The 21,665-nt window shown below is 45.4% G+C and overlaps 1 protein-coding gene across 1 annotated transcript; it reads right to left on the bottom strand.

Annotated features, from left to right (window-relative positions):
• Positions 1 to 792: 792 nt before the first annotated feature.
• On the bottom strand, positions 793 to 19,963 carry LOC140906324 (cystine/glutamate transporter-like). Its single transcript, XM_073330039.1, has 12 exons — positions 19,768 to 19,963; positions 16,970 to 17,096; positions 16,088 to 16,203; positions 15,320 to 15,445; positions 13,630 to 13,729; positions 13,472 to 13,516; positions 13,148 to 13,271; positions 12,682 to 12,785; positions 12,061 to 12,208; positions 11,101 to 11,250; positions 2,097 to 2,271; positions 793 to 857 (listed from the first exon to the last, which is right to left on the bottom strand). The coding sequence occupies exons 1-12, from the start codon at positions 19,961 to 19,963 to the stop codon at positions 793 to 795; spliced, it is 1,476 nt and encodes a 491-aa protein (XP_073186140.1).
• Between the last annotated feature and the right edge of the window lie 1,702 nt (positions 19,964 to 21,665).

Genomic DNA, 21,665 nt, shown 5'->3' with positions numbered 1-21,665 from the left:
GATTATACCTGTGCAACCCCACTTCTGTGGGGCTGCACAGATGTGAGGTCAGAATTTAGCCTGGAGAATCTTTACTACTAATGATGCTTACGAAGGAGAAAAAAGGTTGACTTTCAGATTTCAGATGGGACTCGTACATTAAAAAATGAATAGGTTTTGTTCTTGTAAATCAAGCAAATTTTTGAGTCATTTTTCAAAGGAGAACTGAACTCTAAGTCCCAAAGATCAATTTGTCCAGTGGAAGGAGAGTGGGAGTTCACCTACCACCCTGCTTCTCTTAAGCTCTCTTGTTGATTCTCCCTCTCCCCAATTTTACCTTAAAAGCATTCGACCATCCTCAGCACATCATTTCAGATCTCCATAACCTTCCATCTGAAAGCTGAACTTGTTTTCCATAGCGGTCCATGTGAATGATATTTGGATTGTGAAACAGTCACTCTGCTTCACCTTGTCTTTCCTCAAGGTCTAGGAAGTCAAAAATCATGTGCATCACTGAGAGATGGACCAACCTACAAAATTTGAATCCTGCTTTTTGAACACCTCCAAAAGTCAGATGTGGAGTTTGGGTTTAGAAAAACTGAAGCGGATGCAAAATTCTGATCCAGATCCTGAGTATCAAAGCTTGGAGGTGTTTGTATCCAGGTTATTTGTTCTGGACATCTCTAGTTGCACTGCATTCACTGCAAAATTAAGAGTGCCTCCTGGTCTCTCAGCAGGCCAAAAGGATCAGAAATGGGATAGTGGCTTTCATTGGAGAAGCCACTATGTGTCTTCTCCAATAAGATGTGGTCCTCAATAAGTCTTGACTTCCTGTCTGACTACTTCCAGCAGTACCTGAAGTTTGAGTGTAAGATAATCTGCCACAAGAAAAAAAAAGGAGAGAGGAATGCTTAATTTGTTTTTTGAACTATGTAAAACTGGTGTTTGGATGGAGTATTTTGTGTGGAGAAACAATTTATTTCAGTACAACTGAAACTATGTCCAATACAGTCCATTCTTTAGCAAAAGGTATCTCTGCTACCTTTTCTTCTGTATCTTCTTAGACATTTTCAATGGTTGTTGACAGTACAGAACCCAGGGACAATTTACTAATGCACCAAGTCTAAAGAAGTCAGGGTGCAGGATAAAACACTGTTATGATCAATGCTTTATCTGAGAGACAAACATTGTATTTAAGGTGGCAGAGCTACTCCTGAAACTTTGTGCTTGATACCACATGGGGAAGCCTCTCAAAAAATATCTTACTTATATTCCAGATCCCTTGTCCATACATACTTCCTAAGACTTTTCTAAAGACCAGATAAAAACTTGGTGTTCCAGGACCAACATGTATATTTTGCCTGTTTACAAGTATATACTGGGAACAAGAGAAAACATACACAGTATTTCCCTTCTCTTCCTATCAACGCTTTCCCCAGACTTTCAGCAGAAATAGGTATGTACAGCATCATAATTAGGAGTCTACCAAATTCGCGAGTGTGAAAATCACGTCACGGACCGTGAAATCTCATCTCTCCTATGAAATCTGGTCTCTGACTACCCAGCTATGAAGGCAGAGCAGAGAACTGTGGCTGCTGCCCTGGTGCCCAGCTCTGAAGGCAGTGCCACCTGTCAGTCACAGCGGAGAAGTGAGGGTGGCAATACCGTGACCCCCTAATAGGCCCTTTTGGGTCCAGGCCCCTAGTTTGAGAAACACTGCAGAGAAATCACATATTTTTCATGGGCTGGTCATGGCATAAACAACAAATTTCATGGATGTGTAAACATCCAAGAAATTTGCTATTTATGCCATGGCCAACCCATGAAAATGGTGTGATTTCTCTGTGATTTAAGTAGACCCCTAATCACAATACATTTTTATTAGAGATGGGGCCAAATTGCAACCCTAGAACAAAACCCCTGAACTTTGGTGACATTCAGATCCAGAGCCAATCACTGCAGCTTGGGTCATCCTCTAATTTTAATTTCTATAGTTCCTTGTATTAAACGCAGACTTAGTACATACAGCCTCTCGTAGGTGGTGATTAATGAATCCTGAGTAGAATCTAATACTACATTATGTTTAAGGTTATCCCTTTGATCAGATTTATACTCACGGAATGTGGTACGGCAACAGTCGGGTATTGGCCTGCTGATCACCAAGAAGTAGACTGGAAAACCACTTAAAACCATGGCACAGCCAGTGCTGACATACACTGGGTCTGAGTAGAAAGACATTCCCACTGCAAAGAGGCAGACGATGGTGAAGCAGACAGGAATGAAGAGGGGAACCTGGGGAAAAGAGCACAGACCTATCTAATCGTATCTGACTATTTGTAATCTGTCTTAATTTGTCCAAACACATTATGTGTTAGCTTGTACCCAAATATTTATCAATAGCTAGACTCCTGTGTCCAGAAGACAAGAAACCTGGCCAGTCCAATCTTTCTGTACAGTCTGTCTCCAAACAAGTGGGATTCATGATCTCTGATATAGTCAAATTTGCGATCTACTACATTACAGTAACACCACCAGCGCGTACTCTCACCTCTCTTGATGAGGTATAGAAGCAGACATTAGAGACTATCTCAGGAGTCACCATATATAAAATTTAACACCTTATCCAGCCAGGAATTTAGCAGGAGGCAGAAACCTACCATGCCCCAGCTGCTTTCTGAGTTTATTACGGACTGGTCTTAGCTCTCATCTGTTGATGTTGCTGTTGGAAAATCATGAGCATGTGCTACCATGAGTAGCACGTGCCCTTTCAAATAAATGATTTTCAATGTGCTTATGTAGTCATGCAATTCATTTTGAGCAGTCTCTAGTTTGCCTCTGGGAAGGCCAAATAAGCTTGAGAGACTGCTTCATGCTAGCAGCACCATACCTCAATGTATAGTTTAGAGTAGCTACCACTGTAACTTAAAAAGCTCTCTGGGAAGCCAAATGACCTGGGCTGTTTAAAGTTCAGGATAAATTAGCAGACCCTAATAGAACTGCAAAGAGATTTTTTTGGACCGTGGATCCAATCTCACCCAGTTTCCATACAATCCAATTGAAAAAAAGTTTGATCCTAATCTCAGATTTCTCCAAACAGTTCACCTAAAATAAAAATCTCCCTTCAAGCTCTTTTAGACTCTAGTCTTTCATAATCAGAGGTGATCTGCTGTTCATGCCATGACTGCTATAAACTAACAAACAACTCACAGGCTAGTTTGGTTCTCTTTCCTAGTCTGTGTTCCTCAGGGTATGTCTACAGTACGGAATAAGGTCGAATTTATAGAAGTTGGTTTTTTAGAAATCGGTTTTATATATTCGAGTGTGTGCGTCCCCACAGAAAATGCTCTAAGTGCATTAAGTGCATTAACTCGGCAGAGTGCTTCCACAGTACCGAGGCTAGAGTCGACTTCCGGAGCATTGCACTGTGGGTAGCTCTCCCACAGTTCCCGCAGTCTCCGCTGCCCATTGGAATTCTGGGTTGAGATCCCAATGCCTGATGGGGCTAAAACATTGTCGCGGGTGGTTCTGGGTACATATCGTCAGGCCCCCCTTCCCTCCCTCCCTCCGTGAAAGCAAGGGCAGACAATCGTTTCGCGCCTTTTTTCCTGAGTTACCTGTGCAGACGCCATACCACGACAAGCATGGAGCCCGCTCAGGTAACCGTCACCCTATGTCTCCTGGGTGCTGGCAGACGCAGTACGGCATTGCTACACAGTAGCAGCAACCCCTTGCCTTGTGGCAGCAGATGGTACAGTACGACTGGTAGGCGTCATCGTCATGTCCGAGGTGCTCCTGGCCACGTCGACTGGGAGCGCCTGGACAGACATGGGCGCAGGGACTAAATTTGGAGTGACTTGACCAGGTCATTCTCTTTAGTCCTGCAGTCAGTCCTATTGAACCGTCTTATGGTGAGCAGGCAGGCGATACGGATTGCTAGCAGTCGTACTGTACCATCTTCTGCCGGGCAGGCAAGAGATGAGGATTGCTAGCAGTCGTACTGTACCATCTTCTGCCGAGCAGCCATGAGATGTGGATGGCATGCAGTCCTTCTGCACCGTCTGTTGCCAGCCAAAGATGTAAAAGATAGATGGAGTGGATCAAAACAAGAAATAGACCAGATTTGTTTTATACTCATTTGCCTCCTCCCCTGTTTAGGGGACTCATTCCTCTAGGTCACACTGCAGTCACTCACAGAGAAGGTGCAGCGAGGTAAATCTAGCCATGAATCAATCAGAGGCCAGGCTAACCTCCTTGTTCCAATAAGAACAATAACTTAGGTGCACCATTTCTTATTGGAACCCTCCATGAAGTCCTGCCTGAAATACTCCTTGATGTAAAGACACCCCCTTTGTTGATTTTAGCTCCCTGAAGCCAACCCTGTAAGCCGTGTTGTCAGTCGCCCCTCCCTCCGTCAGAGCCACGGCAGACAATCATTCTGCGCCTTTTTTCTGTGCGGACACCATACCAAGGCAAGCATAGAGGCCGCTCAGCTCACTTTGGCAATTAGGAGCACATTAAACACCACACGCATTATCCAGCAGTATATGCAGCACCAGAACCTGGCAAAGCGATACCGGGCGAGGAGGCGACGTCAGTGCGGTCCCGTGAGTGATCAGGACATGGACACAGATTTCTCTGAAAGCATGGGCCCTGCCAATGCATGCATCATGGTGCTAATGGGGCAGGTTCATGCTGTGGAACGCCGATTCTGGGCTCAGGAAACAAGCACAGACTGGTGGGACCGCATAGTGTTGCAGGTCTGGGACGATTCCCAGTGGCTGCGAAACTTTCGCATGCGTAAGGGCACTTTCATGGAACTTTGTGACTTGCTTTCCCCTGCCCTGAGGCGCATGAATACCAAGATGAGAGCAGCCCTCACAGTTGAGAAGCGAGTGGCGATAGCCCTGTGGAAGCTTGCAACGCCAGACAGCTACCAGTAAGTTGGGAATCAATTTGGAGTGGGCAAATCTACTGTGGGGGCTGCTGTGATGCAAGTAGCCCACGCAATCAAAGATCTGCTGATATCAAGGGTAGTGACCCTGGGAAATGTGCAGGTCATAGTGGATGGCTTTGCTGCAATGGGATTCCCTAACTGTGGTGGGGCCATAGACGGAACCCATATCCCTATCTTGGCACCGGAGCACCACGCCGCCGAGTACATAAACCGCAAGGGGTACTTTTCGATAGTGCTGCAAGCTCTGGTGGATCACAAGGGACGTTTCACCAACATCAATGTGGGATGGCCGGGAAAGGTACATGACGCTCGCATCTTCAGGAACTCTGGTCTGTTTCAAAAGCTGCAGGAAGGGACTTTATTCCCAGACCAGAAAATAACTGTTGGGGATGTTGAAATGCCTATATGTATCCTTGGGGACCCAGCCTACCCCTTAATGCCGTGGCTCATGAAGCTGTACACAGGCAGCCTGGACAGTAGTCAGGAGCTGTTCAACTACATGCTGAGCAAGTGCAGAATGGTGGTAGAATGTGCATTTGGATGTTTAAAGGCACGCTGGCGCAGTTTACTGACTCGCTTAGACCTCAGCGAAACCAATATTCCCACTGTTATTACTGCTTGCTGTGTGCTCCACAATATCTGTGAGAGTAAGGGGGAGACGTTTATGGCGGGGTGGGAGGTTGAGGCAAATCGCCTGGCTGCTGGTTACGCGCAGCCAGACACCAGGGCGGTTAGAAGAGCACAGGAGGGCACGGTACGCATCAGAGAAGCTTTGAAAACCAGTTTCATGACTGGCCAGGCTACGGTGTGAAAGTTCTGTTTGTTTCTCCTTGATGAAACCCCCTGCCCCTTGGTTCACTCTACTTCCCAATAAGCTAACCACCCTCCCCTCCTCCCTTCAGTCACTGCTTGCAGAGGCATTAAAGTCATTGTTGCTTCACATTCATGCATTCTTTATTCATTCATCACACAAATAGGGGGATGACTACCAAGGTAGCCCAGGAGGGGTGGTGGAGGAGGGAAGGAAAATGCCACACAGCACTTTAAAAGTTTACAATTTTAAAATTTATTGAATGCCAGCCTTCTTTTTTTTGGGCAATCCTCTGTGGTGGAGTGGCTGGTTGGCCGGAGGCCCCCCCACCGCGTTCTTGGGCGTCTGGGTGTGGAGGCTATGGAACTTGGGGAGGAGGGCAGTTGGTTACACAGGGGCTGTAGTGGCAGTCTGTGCTCCAGCTGCCTTTGCTGCAGCTCAGCCATACACTGGAGCATACTGGTTTGGTCCTCCAGCAGCCTCAGCATTGAATCCTGCCTCCTCTCATCACGCTGCCACCACCTTTGAGCTTCAGCCCTGTCTTCAGCCCGCCACCTCTCCTCCCGGTCATTTTGTGCTTTCCTGCATTCTGACATTATTTGCCTCCACGCATTCGTCTGTGCTCTGTCAGTGTGGGAGGACAGCATGAGCTTGGAGAACATTTCATCGCGAGTGCGTTTTTTTTTCTTTCTAAGCTTCACTAGCCTCTGGGAAGGAGAAGATCCTGTGATCATTGAAACACATGCAGCTGGTGGAGAAAAAAAAAGGGACAGCGGTATTTAAAAAGACACATTTTATAAAACAGTGGCTACACTCTTTCAGGGTAAACCTTGCTGTTAACATTACATACATAGCACATGTGCTTTCGTTACAAGGTCGCATTTTGCCTCCCCCCACCGCGTGGCTACCCCCTCAACCTTCCCCCCTCCCTGTGGCTAACAGCGGGGAACATTTCTGTTTAGCCACAGGCAAACAGCCCAGCAGGAATGGGCTCCTCTGAGTGTCCCCTGAAGAAAAGCACTCTATTTCAACCAGGTGACCATGAATTATATCTCACTCTCCTGAGGATAACACAGAGAGATAAAGAACGGATGTTGTTTGAATGCCAGCAAACATACACTGCAATGCTTTGTTCTACAATGATTCCCGAGTACGTGTTACTGGCCTGGAGTGGTAAAGTGTCCTACCATGAAGGACGCAATAAGGCTGCCCTCCCCAGAAACCTTTTGCAAAGGCTTTGGGAGTACATCCAGGAGAACCGCGAATGCCAGGGCAAAGTAATCCTTTCACATGCTTGCTTTTAAACCATGTATAGTATTTTAAAAGGTACACTCACCAGAGGTCCCTTCTCCACCTGCTGGGTCCAGGAGGCAGCCTTGGGTGGGTTCGGGGGGTACTGGCTCCAGGTCCAGGGTGAGAAACAGTTCCTGGCTGTCGGGAAAACCGGTTTCTCCGCTTGCTTGCTGTGAGCTATCTACAACCTCATCATCATCCTCTTAGTCCCCAAATCCTGCTTCCGTATTGCCTCCATCTCCATTGAAGGAGTCAAACAACATGGCTGGGGTAGTGGTGGCTGAACCCCCTAAAATGGCATGCAGCTCATCATAGAAGCGGCATGTTTGGGGCTCTGACCCGGAGCGGCCATTCGCCTCTCTGGTTTTCTGGTAGGCTTGCCTCAGCTCCTTCAGTTTCACGCGGCACTGCTTCGGGTCCCTGTTATGGCCTCTGTCCTTCATGCCCTGGGAGATTTTGACAAAGGTTTTGGCATTTCGAAAACTGGAACGGAGTTCTGATAGCACGGATTCCTCTCCCCAAACAGCGATCAGATCCCATACCTCCCGTTCGGTCCATGCTGGAGCTCTTTTGCAATTCTGGGACTCCATCATGGTCACCTCTGCTGATGAGCTCTGCATGGTCACCTGCAGCTTGCCACGCTGGCCAAACAGGAAATGAGATTCAAAAGTTCGCGGTTCTTTTCCTGTCTACCTGGCCAGTGCATCTGAGTTCAGAGTGCTGTCCAGAGCAGTCACTGTGGAGCACTCTGGGATAGCTCCTGGAGACCAATACCGTCGAATTGTGTCCACAGTACCCCAAATTCGAGCCGGCAAGGCCGATTTAAGCGCTAATCCACTTGTCAGGGGTGGAGTAAGGAAATCGATTTTAAGAGCCCTTTAAGTCGAAATAAAGGGCTTCATCGTGTGGACGGGTGCAGGTTTACATTGATTTAATGCTGCTAAATTCGACCTAAAGTCCTAGTGTAGACCAGGGCTCAGGGTCAGCACACTTTAGCACACATACCGGTTAGTTAACTAAGTAATGAAAAAAAGCCAAGCAAGTAATCACCTAGGAAGAAATTAAACAACTAGTTGGGAGTTAGTAAAAAAACCTCAACCTCCTGCATCTTCTCTATGTTCTGAATCCCTTGTGGTAACGGAGATCATGGTAGCCAAACCAACTGGGGATTCAAATTGCAGTTTGAGGATCTCATTCCCATGCAATTACCCATAGTGCTGCTCCTCTGTTTGGGGGGGTGTAAGGGATGAAGCTTCTCGCTTGTGTTAGTTTTCTATTATTTTTAAGCATAAAATCTTACAGAAAAAAATGAGCAATCATAATAATTATACAAATAAATGGGACAATATCAACAGTAAGGATTTTCCTCTATGGCCACTAGAGAGCAGCATCTGTACATATCACACTTAAACTGGTCTTTCCTCTTTCAGAAAGGCAGTTCCTCAGGCAGAAGAATAAAGCCCGTCTAAATAGTCAACTTTTCAATTTGTCTCTTTTTAAACTCTCAGAAGTGTTTTTAAAGCCCAAATTTAGACCGAACAGAAGGAGGTAAAAACTTTGGGAGGGGGGAAATCAGTATGTTGCTGATTTCTTTGTTAAACACACACACTTTATCCAGGTTTCAGAGTAACAGCCGTGTTAGTCTGTATTCGCAAAAAGAAAAGGAGTACTTGTGGCACCTTAGAGACTAACCAATTTATTTGAGCATGAGCTTTCGTGAGCTACAGCTCACTTCATCGGTGAAGTGAGCTGTAGCTCACGAAAGCTCATGCTCAAATAAATTGGTTAGTCTCTAAGGTGCCACAAGTACTCCTTTTCTTTTTACACTTTATCCAATGATTCTAGTTCAAGAAAATATATTTTAAAAGGGTGGTTCTGGGTGAATTTGTCGGTGCAGCCAGCATACTGTCTGGGAAAGTTGAGGGTGACTTTTAATACGCTCCTTTAGCAAGGACTTGGAGTGGCGTGGCAGGCAGGGATGGAAAGAAAATTCACCGAGAAAAAACGGGTCAGTACAGTTTGGGGGATAGACAAAGGTCCAAGCTGGTGCTTGTTTTTTCTTGAACTGCTTCACAAAATGCTCCTCTGACACATACAGACGGTGGCACTCTTGCACCAGTAACTGGCTGGAAGCACCTCACAGGCAGAGAACGGATATGAACAAATTCTTCGCATCTAAATCAGGGGTGGGCAAACTTTTTGGCCCAAGGGCCATATCTGGGCATGGAAATTGTATGGTGGGCCATGAATACTCACAAAATTGGGGTTGGGGTGCAGGAGGGGGTGAGGGCTCCGGTTGGGGGTGCAGGCTCTGGGGTGGGGCCAGAAATGAGGAGTTCAGGGTGCAGGAGGGGGCTCCGGGCTGGCGGGTGGGGTGCGGGGTGGACTCTGGCTGGGGATGGAGGAGTTTGGGGAGTAGGAGGCTGCTCCAGGCTAGGACCAACGGGTTCAGAGGTGGGAGGGGGATCAGGATTGGGGTAGGGGTTTGGGGTGTGGGGGAGTGAGGGCTCCAGCTTGGGGTACAGGCTCTGGGGTGGGGCTGGAGATGAGGGGTGTGGGGTGCAGGAGAGTGCTCCATGCTGGGATTGAGGGGTTTGGAGGGCAAGAGGGGGTTCAGGGCTAGGGCAGGGGGTTGGGGCTCGGGGGAGGCTCAGGGGTGCAGGCTCCGGGCGGCGCTTACCTCAAGCGGCTCCTGGAGGCAGCGGCATGTCCCGCCTCCGGCTCCTATGCAGAGGCATTGCCAGGCAGCTCTGCATGCTGCCCTGTCCTCAGGCACCGCCCCTGCAGCTCCCATTGACCACAGTTTGCGACCAATGGGAGCTTCAGGGCTGGTGCTTGGGGCAGCGTGCAGAGCAGAGTCCCTGGCTGCCCCTACGCATAGGAGCTAGAGAACAGCCATGTTGCTGCTTCCAGGAGCCACGTGGAGCAGGCCCCGACCCTGCTTCCTAGCTGAAGCACCGGAGCACGGCAAGCCCCAGACCCCGCTCCCCAGCAGCAATTCGGGGGCTGGATTAAAAACAGCTGGCGGGCCAGATTCGGCCCACGGGCCATAGTTTGCCCACCCCTGATCTAAATAAAACCCCATCCGTGCACTTAGAGCTCAGCAGACACCCTACCTGGGGAGTAGACCTGATAAGAATGGCATGGGGCAGAGAAGAGGAGCATTGTGGGAGTCAGGAAAACTGCATAATCCAGAATCCACTTTGATTCCCCATTGCAAACATTATGCAGCAGGGAAAATGGTAGGCAGGTTGAAACCCACCTTCCCTTTCTGCTCCTAAGGTGGTCCCTAATACAACTGGAAATAGGAAACACTCCCACATACAGGACTATGGGCTCAGGATGCAGCTCTCCAGCCCAAACTTTGTTGCTCTCAGCTTCCAGAGTATGTGTCTCCTGACCCCACAGAGACGGACGATGCACATGAGTTGAATGGACTAGATCAAAATTACACCTTCTATAAGCTGCTGTTGGTTGATTGCTGTGCATTTCTTACTCCTCTAAAGCCTGTTTTGGTGGTGGCTGTACTTGAGCAAACTTACAGCACAATGTTTGGGGGTAGAAGGGAAGAGCAGTTGGAAGACCTCTCTGGGAAGAGGAAACTAGGGGCTAGGATAAAGGGGTCTTGGAGGAAGAAACTCTAGGAACAAACTAAGCTCAGGAGGAAGCTTTGGCTGAGGCTTGTGCTTTGTTGTGGCAAACCCCATGCGGGGTGTTTGGACACTATCCTGTGTGTGTGTGTGTGTATCAGAGAGTGGGGTGGGGGCTGTCTATTCTCACCAGATTTCCTGACTCCCAATCTGACCCCCTACCCGCTGGGCTATGCTACCTTCTTAATTAAACCTGACTGTTCACACCTGGGTAGAACATGGCTTTCTGAAGGCTGACTGACCTTTCCAGTGGCAGACAAAAGGTCCCCCATGCCGGGTAAGTTCCCTTTAGACTTAGGAGAGGTGAGGTAATGTGCTGCATGTTCTAGTGCTCAGTGAACGACGCGGAGAGAAGCCAGTTATAACAACGATGGGCCTGTGCACTCCTGGCTTTGAAACCGGCCATGCGTTACCTTGAATGGCCTGGGCAGCTCCGGGTGACGGTAACGATGGATGATGAGCCCAAGTGTGGCTAGTCCTATGAAAAGCCATCGGGAAAAGCTGAAGAAATTCAGTAGGTGGTAGATGTCTCCAATGCACACCATGGCAGTAACCAGTGGGAACTGGGGGTTGTAAAGATGAAACACATTCATTAAATCCTCATCCCAGCCTTTAGCAATTTAAACATGGATGGGTCAGAAACTCACATGTACAGTCAGCTGCAGTATGATAAAGCTCGCATGGTCTGGTTAGGACCAATTTTGATGCTGAGCTGAGAGCACTATATTCTCTTCATATGAGGTTTCAGGGTGGGAATGCATGGTCGGTAAAAGGCTGCATTTCGAAATAAACAAGTTTTCACCACTTCAATCAAAGATGACACTGCTAGTGTTAGAAGGTACCTAACAATGCCCAGGCAAAATTGGTGAAACATTTTGCACAAAAATTCAGTCCATGTGATTTTGCTCCATCCCCGAAATGTCAGTGTTTGTAACATTTGAACCACTGAATTATTGACAAAGAAAGCAGACAAAACCTGGAAGAGACATTTTTGTGGGATAATTTTGAGGAGTGGTTGTGGAAGGTGTTGATAGCAGCAACCCTCTTAGTTTAAGCCACATGGTCAACTGGATTTTAAACTCAGGACAAGGAGCCAGGAGATCATGAGTTCAAATCCCACCTCTGTCACTAAGCGACTTTGATAATGCTTTCCAATATGCAGTCAAGGTAAACTCGTTTGCAGGGTGAATGAATATCCACAGAAACCTTTTTGCAGTATTGTACCCCTTTCACTCTTCAGAGACCTGAGAGTAACTTGATTCCCTTTAAATCTCACACACCTGTCCAGACTCTGCATAGTGACATGTAAAATAAGAAGCCAATCAGAACTGCAGGACAGTAGAAATTCCAATTGAAAAATTGGATCTCCTCACCATTAACATGATGGCTGGAAGGGGAGTGCGCCTTCGGATGTGGATCATGGAGAAGAGAGGAGGCCATTGACCCTCCCTTGAAGCCACAAATAGAGTCCTGAGAGAAGACATGGAGCAGTACAAGAACCTGAGTTCCAGTCTCCTGCATCTGCACTAGAGAACAATCACTGGTAGTTGAACTGGTGGCATAAAGCCAGCATAAGTACCAACAATACAGGCTGTTCACACTAACCATGCTAATTAGGGTGCAGTTTTGCCCCAAGTCCACACTTGTACTGGACTACATCCTTGTAGCTGCACCATCCTCTGCTAACCTATCCCACAGTGCCTGACACAGCTTCCTGAAACAGTAGTTTGTGGGAGATTTTGAAAAACAAAGTCAAACTCCCTTTATTTTCTGGGAAATTCCCATAAGTCCCCAAGAACTGGCCCCGTTTCCAAGTTCATTTCTCATGTTGGAGGTCAAGATGTTCTGGCACTGCCTTGGAGAACCAGGAGGATTGCTTGTGTGTCAACTAGCTGATGAGTGATATCTACTTGTGTGTTGTCAACAGATTTGGTGGCAGTGCCCTCCTCCTGTTTATACTGCAAATCAGTTAGCAAGATTTAAAAGAATCTGACCTTGAAAATCCAAAGATCCCCCCATTCATGGTTCCAAAGCAGGACAGGGCAACCAGGATGGGAATCACGGAGATAAGTCTTTGGAAAGCTTTTTGTGCAAAACTCTGGAGGAAAGACATGCTTTGGTTCAGAAACACCCTGGTAATCCCTGAATGGTATCAGAATTAATGGAAAGAGCTGGATGGCCTTCCACTGAAAGGTTTAAAACAGAACTCCATTTACTCCCAAGTCTGTATTACCTATTCTTCTTCCCCACTGCCATCCTGATCTCTATTTCTTATTCCATCTCCTCAGGCAAGTCTAAGAGGTATTATTGCTTGCGGATACTCTTGAAAGTGACAAAGCTGAAGGCCTTTCCGCTATAAAATCCATTATTACTGTCCACATCCTAGAAGCTTCCCCATCCCCACCCACTTAATGTAAATTTATCCCTCTGAAGAAACCTAATAATGGGGTTACAACTCACCACAGCCACAGCCTGGGAAGCCAGCACATCCTCTGCTGTCAAGACTGTATAATAGGAAACGTTGGTGAGCATGTACCCCACAATTACAGTGACCACAGACATTATCACAGCCAGTGGGTTATTTCTACAAAAGTGAGAGAGAGACAGAGTGCTAATGAAAAAAGCTGGTTTGTTTTTGTGGGTTTTTTACTCACAGATCAGTACTACCACACCAGGCAGTTAGAACAACTAGCACTCATTTTTCTTCCATTTAAAAGGCAGCTTATTTTGAAATAATGCTGTGTCCCCTGTGGCTGACCTTAAAGGCCCCTCTCCTATTCTTACTGTTCAGGTCGAACCAGTTCTTCTTGCACAAAGCTAGTTTGAAACCTGCAGAGTGAAAGAAGACAAGTTATGGCAGAGTTTAAATGATGGCTCAGGAGAAGCACAGTAGACTTAGGAGTAGACACTGCCATTTGTTAAAGGACCCGGGCTGCACATACCAGCCTGAATATGCAAACATCCCAGCATAAAAAGCCAAGGGCATCTTGTCCAAAGTCAGCAGTTGACTACTGAAAGCATCCTGGAAATTTTCAGTGTGGCCTAAAAAAAAAAGGAGAGAAACACAGGGCTAGAGAGCGTTGGAGACAGAGACATCCCCTCTACCTGTTACCAAAAAATAAAATTTGCAGAAGAGGTTTGATTTCTCTCTGTCTCTCATACAACCCCAACAGTTTGCGGTTGCAGGATCTTCAATTACTTATAATGAATTTATAGAGCAGAGGAGGCCAAACATGGCCTGAGAGAGTCTCTACCTGTAGAAAACCTCTTTCTAGACCTGAAATGAACTCCCTGACCCCGAAACTCTGGATGTGTGCTCTGCTTCAAGGTTGCACAGCCAGCTAATGCTGCTCAAGCTGTGCTACCCTGACTCCTCAGCATAAGCACCAACCACAGCCTCATGCTATGTACAACATGGGAACCACAAAACAAAGAGCTCTAGGAAGTAACACAAAAAGCGTGGAGTTAGAGGTCCTTTGGAGCAACTTCATGAAAGCACACTTCCTGCCTACACTGCCCTGCTCTCTCTCCACTGACTGCTGGAGAGGGAAGAAAAATTGAAGAGATTGAGGGTTGAGATGGACAAAAACAAAGTTGGTTTGGATGGAGATCCCATTTTATTTGGTGATTATAGGAGAAAATAAAGCTCGTGGAATCAAAAGAAAGCTGAGGTTGAAGAAAACTAAGCAGCAAGTTAAAATGGTATTAAAGAGCCTAGGAAAAAAGGGACAGTGTTCTTGAAAACACTTAAGAAATGGTAACTACAATAGAAGGACAAAAAGGAAGGGAAGAGAGAAGATAGGACAAAATTCTTTGCCGGGATCAATAGAATGATAAGGGGGTACAATGGAGAAAGTAGCCTATGTTTGGGGGAGGTTATGTATCTTCTAACATGTTTGCTGATAAATAAATACATAATAAAATTATTTATTGTTTGTGAGATCCTAATGAATGATTTACAATCCCTGTATAGTTACATTAAGTACAACCTGTAATTCTGAGGTCTCTGACCACACTATCACTGGCAGGACTCCTTCTACCATGGGGGTGGTGCCAGGCATCCAGAGTGTCATTTGAAGGTATTCTGAACAATAAATTGCTGAGGATCTTCTGGTACAGGGGCAATCCTTCAGGTCAGAAGCATGGCCAGCCTGATGGGCTTTTTGCATGTCCCATGAAGCCAGTTCCAGATGACAACCAGAAATATGAATGTTCACCCCGATCCCTTTATTCTCTCAGGGGAAGATACAAAATGAGGACACAAGATTAATTATCCCAACTATGAACACTATGGAGGACTGGTCTACACAGGAAAGGTATACCAATATAAGCTAAGGTGTGAATTTAAACCAATATAGTTTTATATATAACCTGTGTAACTCCCAGTGTGCCCACTATGGTTCTGATATGAGTGCCCTTTTTCAGTTTCACTTATGTGCTTTGAAAGGGGTTTAAGCTAAACGGAAAAAAAAAAGACACACTTATTTCAGAATATAAACATCTACACTGGGAGCTATACCAGTGTAACTATATCTATTAAATTATGCCGGTAGAATTATACCAGTAAAACCTTCCCATGTGGACAAGCCCTTAATGAATGCCCTCCCGCAGATCACAGCTGAGCAGACCCACCTTGGGCCAGAAGCATCATCCCTGGCACAATGATGAGCGCAAAAGCCAGGAGCTTGATGACGGTTAGGACATTCTGAAGCCTGGCACTGCAGCTGACACTCCAAGAGTTCAGGATGAGGACAACGTCTGGAGGAGAAGGCAAAGACCAACATATATGGCTGGGGTTCAGAATAAAGCAGAAGAATTTTACTCTCATGCTTTTCCCATTGTCTCAGCCTATTGCCCTGAGTACACTGAATAGAGACCGCAACATTCCCTGCCCTTGGTGCTGGGAAGAATTCTTAGTGACCAGAATGTTCAAAGTGACAGATATTTTAAGATCATATGCGCATGACCCAGAATATGACATTTCCTTCCTTCCAAAATGTCATCAGCCTGATGCAGCATCTAGCCAATATTTGCCCTTAAGTAAAAACAGACCTTCAAACTTGCTGGCTAGAACTCTGGTTTCATTTCCCAGCCAATCTGATAGCAGTGTATGGCCAGTGATGATTTCTACTCTCCACCCAGCTTCGCAATCCACAGATGCATTTACATCAGCTTTGTGACTTCATTTTCCCCCTTTTTTCTGGAGATGGGCCCAAACCAGAACCCCAGATCCTGAACTTTGGGTGACTCGGCATTTACTATGGAATCTAAGTTTCACAGTTTTATCTGTAATGGGACAAGCCCAAACCCTGGATGTAAACACCTCTGAATTTGTGGAGAAGGGGTTCAAAATCTGAATTAAAATTTTGTGGCTTAGGCCTATATCTGCTTTATACTTACAGTACCCCAAGAGAGCTGCGAGTTTCACAGCAGGAAGTGGGGCTGCACAGGGGGCAAAAAATGGTTCCAATATGTAGTTTCCAAATGCCAGAGAAAGCACTGCACTGTTGGCTGGCCTATCAGGAGGGATGGATTCATGGAGTTAGAAACTGACTTTCTGGTGTTAAGCTATTTTATATGCAAAAGACTACATTAAAAGAATGTTAACATTTGAAAATTTAAATTGGACAATAAAATCAGGAAATTTAGATTTCAGTCAAGCTGGAAGGGCATATTGATTGGGGTGGAATCAGTTCTGGGTCTGGTTCTGTTCAATATCTTCATCAATGATTTAGATAATGGCATAGAGAGTACACTTATAAAATTGGGGGATGATACCAAGCTGGGAGGGGTTGCAAGTGCTTTGGAGGACAGGATTAAATTCAAAATGATCTGGAGAAACTGGAGAAATAGGTCTGAAGTAAACAGGATGAAATTCAATAAGGACAAATGCAAAGTACTCCACTTAGGAAAGAACAATCAGTTGTACACGTATAAAATGGGAAATGACTGCCTAGGAAGGAGTAGTGTAGAAAGGGATCTGGGGGTCATTGTGTATCACAGGCTAAATGTGAGTGAACTGTAGGCGCTGACTTCCACTCTACCAGGAGGTGCTAGACCCCTTCCTTCCCCCCCCCCCAACTCCTTCCCCCAAAGCCTAATGTGCACATATGGCTATTTACTCCTTCTGCCTTCTTTTTATTTTATAAGACTTTCGAGGTAGTGGGTATGGTTTCTCACTTTATGCACTTTTTAAAAATAATATGAGCTGGTTATCCATTTCCATGACTTTCCCAGGTCTCACTAACACCTCATTTTAGGTAGCAGAAAAAAAAATGTTACCCGATAGCAAAGTATTCAGCCCACAGATACAAAAAACTTGGCAAAGGCCCCAGTGTCTCCAGAATATAGATATAATGTCCTCCAGACTTTGTGATTCTTGTTCCAAGTTCTGCATAGCACAAGGCACCTGGAACAGATGAAGTAAATATGCATTTAGTAAATTGTCCCATGGAATTACCACTGCACGTAGAATTTATTGAGAATTAAAGGAATCTGTTTAAAATGAGCTAAGAACACAGAATATAAGAACTGCCATACTGGGTCAGACCATGGTCCATCTTACCCAGTATTCTGTCTCTGACAATTGCCCATACCAGAACTTCAAGGGAAGAGTACAAAACAGGCAATTTTGGAGTGACCCATGTCTGTCTTCCAGTCCCAGCTTCTGGTAGTCAGAGATTTAGGGTTGCCCCAAGCATGGGGTTGCATCCCTTACCTTTTGGCTAATAAGCATTGATGGACCTTTCCTCCATTAACTTATCTAGTTTTTTTGAACCCAGTTTTACTTTTGTCCTTCACAACATCCCATGGCAATGCATTCCACAGGTTAGTTGTGCAGTGTGTGAAAAACAACTCCCTCTTGTTTGCATTAAACCCACTGCCCATTAACTTAACCGGGGGACCCTTAGCTTTAGTATTGTATGAAAGGATAAATAACAGTTCGGTATTCACTTTCTCCATCAGTCATGATTTTATAAACCTCTGTCATATGTCCCCTTCATTGTCTCTTTTCTAAGTTGAACAGCTCTAATCTTTTTAGCCTCTCCTCAAACAGAAGCTGTCCCATATCCTTGATCATCTTTGTTGCCCATCGCCAGGGCTGGCTCTAGGCACCAGCAAACCAAGCATGTGCTTGGGGAGGCACATTTCAAGGGGTGGCTTTTTTTTTTTTTTTTGCTTGGGCAGTTGCACTCTCAGAGCTTGGGGCGGCAAAAAACCTTGAGCCGGCCCTGCCCATCGCTGAACCTTTTCAGATCTACTATTTCATTTTTTGAGATAGGGTGACCTGATCTGGGGATGGTATTCAAGGTGTAGGTGTGCTATGGATTTATATCGTGGCGTTACGATATTTTCTGTCTTATTTTCTATCCTTTTCCTAATAGTTCCTAATATACTGTTAACCTTTTTACTGCTGGTGCACATTGGGTAGAGTTTTCTCAGAGAACTATTCATAACAGAGGAAATGAAGGCTTTTAGTGCAAATCCCTTTATTTGCAATAATGCTGTTTCCAGGGGAGATCTATTTTCATCTGGTAAAACATTCTTGTCACTTTAATGGCATAACTTGTCCACTGACTTTATGTGGAGAAGTGCATGGAAAGAAGTTTGTCTTTGCCTTAGAAATTTACTTTAAAACACTTCATTTCTCCCATTTTCCTAGCTCTAAGCCTCAAACACGCACACTTCCTCCCTCAAATATAGGTGAGCCAAGGACATGGAACATGTCTCTGATCAGAGCCATGAAGAAAAACTTGATACAGAAGGATGTAGAGAATTTCTAACCAAGTGGTTCAAATACTCTCTATTTCTCCTTCTGTATCTATGGAAAGATAGATTTTAAAACTGGCCACTTCTGTCCCAGCTGTAAACCCCTCAGAACCTACCTACATGCAATGAAAGGAATATAAGCCCTGATTCACCAAAGCACTCAAACACATGCTTAATTTGAAGCACGTGTGATCCCATTGATTTCAATTGATCTGTTCATTCACATGCTTCAAGGTAAGCATATGCGTAAGTATTTTGCTGAATTGGGGCGATAACCAAGTATCAATCTTGCATTTCAAGGGAAAACATAAAAAGAGGGTAAGCGTTATTTAATGCACTATAGCAAAGAATAACAATATGACACTAATAAAAGGAAGTCTTCAAGCTGGACATTAGAGGAAGAATGAAGTCCATTAGAAAATTTAATAACTTGACAAGGGAAGCCATTTGCGTGCCACCAAGACAGATTTTCAAGAATACACAAGATACACTAGGAGTTTAGTGGAGAGGACAATCCTTCACAAGTACAGATGGTTTGGCTAGCTGACCAATAAACACTTTATCATTTATGATCCTACTCAGTTAAAAAGAAACCTATATTTGTGATGTTATGGTTTGAGATTTTATGTATGCAAAAGAATGAAATTTTGAAGTTGATGTTTCCACAGCAGTCTCAACTAAGCCACATTATACATATATAGTAAGGTATAAGTGTAACAACATCTCCCGTAATACAAAATATTACATACGATAAACACTAGAAGGAAGAGAGACAATTGTTGTGGAATCTATGATTAAAAAAGCCACGGGAACCAGGAAATTCAAACTCTCAACCACAGCACTATAACAAAGCAGTTTTTTGCACTTACAAACCAAACAAAGCAGGAAAGTCACATACTGAAATAAATACACTTCTCCTAGGTCCCCAGAACTCTGTGGTTCTCCATCTAGTGCCCCTAGCTAGAGGCCTAAACCCCCCTTCGTCCCCCCATGCATCTAGACATTCCATAGACAAGAGAACTGCTCCCATGTCTGTACCCACATGTGGCACCACATTCACAGATCTTAAGTCTTGGGTTTTCCCCAAGTCCCCCAGACAAATCAGTTAAACAACAGATCCTTGGAACCCTGTGGACACAGGACCTTATTACTGCTTCAATTCTATGGCATTCGGAGATAGGAGTTTTGGTCCATTGTGTTCCCAGCTTATTTTTCTTGGAGAAGTAAAGTTAGGCTTTTGTCGTAAATATATATCATTCGCTAGTTTCCCCATCTACCAACAATTTAACAAGAAGGGTAAAGCAACTCACCACTCAGAGAGAGAATCCCGCGGGCAAACCAAACGATTAAGGAGACACCCACGTTGCCGGAGTTTTTCAACACCCCTTTTGGAGAGATAAAGATGCCGCTGCCCACCATAGTGCCAATGAGGAGTGAAAAAGCCCTCAGCAAAGTGATCTTTTTCCTCAGAAAAACAACCTCCTCTTCTTTCTTGGCTTTTCCCATGGCCTCTACAATTTCAGGGTATGGGTGGGCATTCAGAAGTTAAGGATTCCTTATGGGTCCTTCCCAATCCCACAGTCAACAGAGCTCACCTGTGATAGAGGAAAAGAAAGTCAGGGATTTGTGGAGCTTCTTTTGGAAATGACTGTTAAAGCCATTTTACCAACAACCCATCAAAATCTGCTGGATCTACTCTCCTCACCCATTGGCTATCACTGGGCAAAGAAACCACAGGCGCGTAAAACATGCTACACAACCATGCAATCTCTTATGTCAGAACACCTCTGGGTATTGGGTTTGCTAGTTAACTTTTGCTCCTCCTGCTGCCACAGAACATAACACACTGTAGGCTGTACATAAACAGTCCTTTAGGCCAAGATTTTCAAAAGCGATGAGTGATTTGGGGTGCCACTATAGTTCGGTGTCCGACTTGAGTTGCCCTCAAAGGACCCAATTTTCATAAACTGCTGATCACCCACACTCTGAAAATCAGGCCCCTTTCAGATGCTGCCCCTTTCAGTGTTGGGCACCTATAAATTTAGGCTGAGCAAAATCACGAATCACTTTAGAAATTTTTGGCCCTAAAAATGTTTTTTCTTTGGCAACAGTGGAGCAAAGGGTTTAATTTAATAGACATTTTGCACAAACATATCCAGAGTATCTGTTCTTGAGCCAAAATTGGCTGCCGAGCCTTTAAAACAGTGATGGGCCACCTGCGGCCCGTCAGGGTAATCTGATGGCTGGCCACGAGACAGTTTGTTTATATTTTCATGGCCACCCGCAACTCCCAGTGACTGTGGTTCGCTGTTCCCGGCCAATGGGAGCGGCAGGAAGCGGCAGCCAGCACATGTCTGAGGCCTGTGCCACTTCCCGCAGCTCCCATTGGCCAGGAACGGCGAACCGCGGCCACTGGGAGCTGCGGGTGGCCATACAAATGTGAACTGTCTGGCGGTCCGCCAGCAGATTACCCTGATGCGCTTTGTGTGGCCCGTGGGCTGCAGATTGCCCACCACTGTTTTAAAAAGTCAAAATAAGCTCTTTGGGTCCCTGATGTGCCAGATTATCTGCTACCGCTCATCAGGGCAGGGCGTAACTTTATGAGTCTCCTAAGGCTCAGACAGGTTGCTGGAACTGATGAGTGTAAGGCTTGAGGGGTAGGGAGTAAAAACCACCAAGGCTCCTGAGCTGTGAATTGCAACACACAACTGATGTTACAAGTGGATGGTCTTACTCTGTATCTAGCTAATACGTGTGAAACAGCTACAGGCTGGTACGTGTCATATCTCTGAAAGTAGAACTACAAAGCATGCGAGTCCAATATTCAAATGTAGGATTGGTTAAAGATTGATAAAAATCAATCTAAACGAAGGCGTTCTTTTGAGCACAAATATTATTGCTAAAACTTAAAAAGTGCACTTATCTGGTTGGTTGGTTGGTTGGTTTTGAACAAAGCAGAGAGGTTTACAAGCTGTCCCAGACTGTCATCCCTTGCTGGAGTCTCAGAGCAATTTGATAGACAGTAATCAGTAGCTTCTTTTAGTTGGCTGTGAAATTCCATAGTAAAAATAAAAAACAGGATGTAAAACCGGATTTATAGACTGGATTAAGGATTTGAAGTAACTCTTGAACTCTACATGTTTAGCCACATTATCTGAGACACCAGCGCCAGCCAAGAATATCGGGAAATTTAATGGGCAAACACCAC

The sequence above is a fragment of the Lepidochelys kempii genome, chromosome 1, assembly GCF_965140265.1.
Source record: "Lepidochelys kempii isolate rLepKem1 chromosome 1, rLepKem1.hap2, whole genome shotgun sequence".
NCBI classification, from domain to species: Eukaryota; Metazoa; Chordata; order Testudines; family Cheloniidae; genus Lepidochelys; species Lepidochelys kempii.
This window is presented reverse-complemented; position numbering and strand designations above follow the sequence as displayed.

Excerpts from the sequence above, each read along its gene's own strand:
- LOC140906324 (XM_073330039.1), bottom strand. The coding sequence starts at position 19,963 with ATGGGAAAAGCCAAGAAAGAAGAGGAGGTTGTTTTTCTGAGGAAAAAG. Across the intron at positions 12,786-13,147 it reads CTTCCCAGGCTGTGGCTGTG|AGTTTTGCACAAAAAGCTTT; the intron begins GTGAGTTGTAAC and ends TCTTTCCTCCAG. Across the intron at positions 858-2,096 it reads CTGTTGCCGTACCACATTCC|ATTATCTTACACTCAAACTT; the intron begins GTGAGTATAAAT and ends TTCTTGTGGCAG.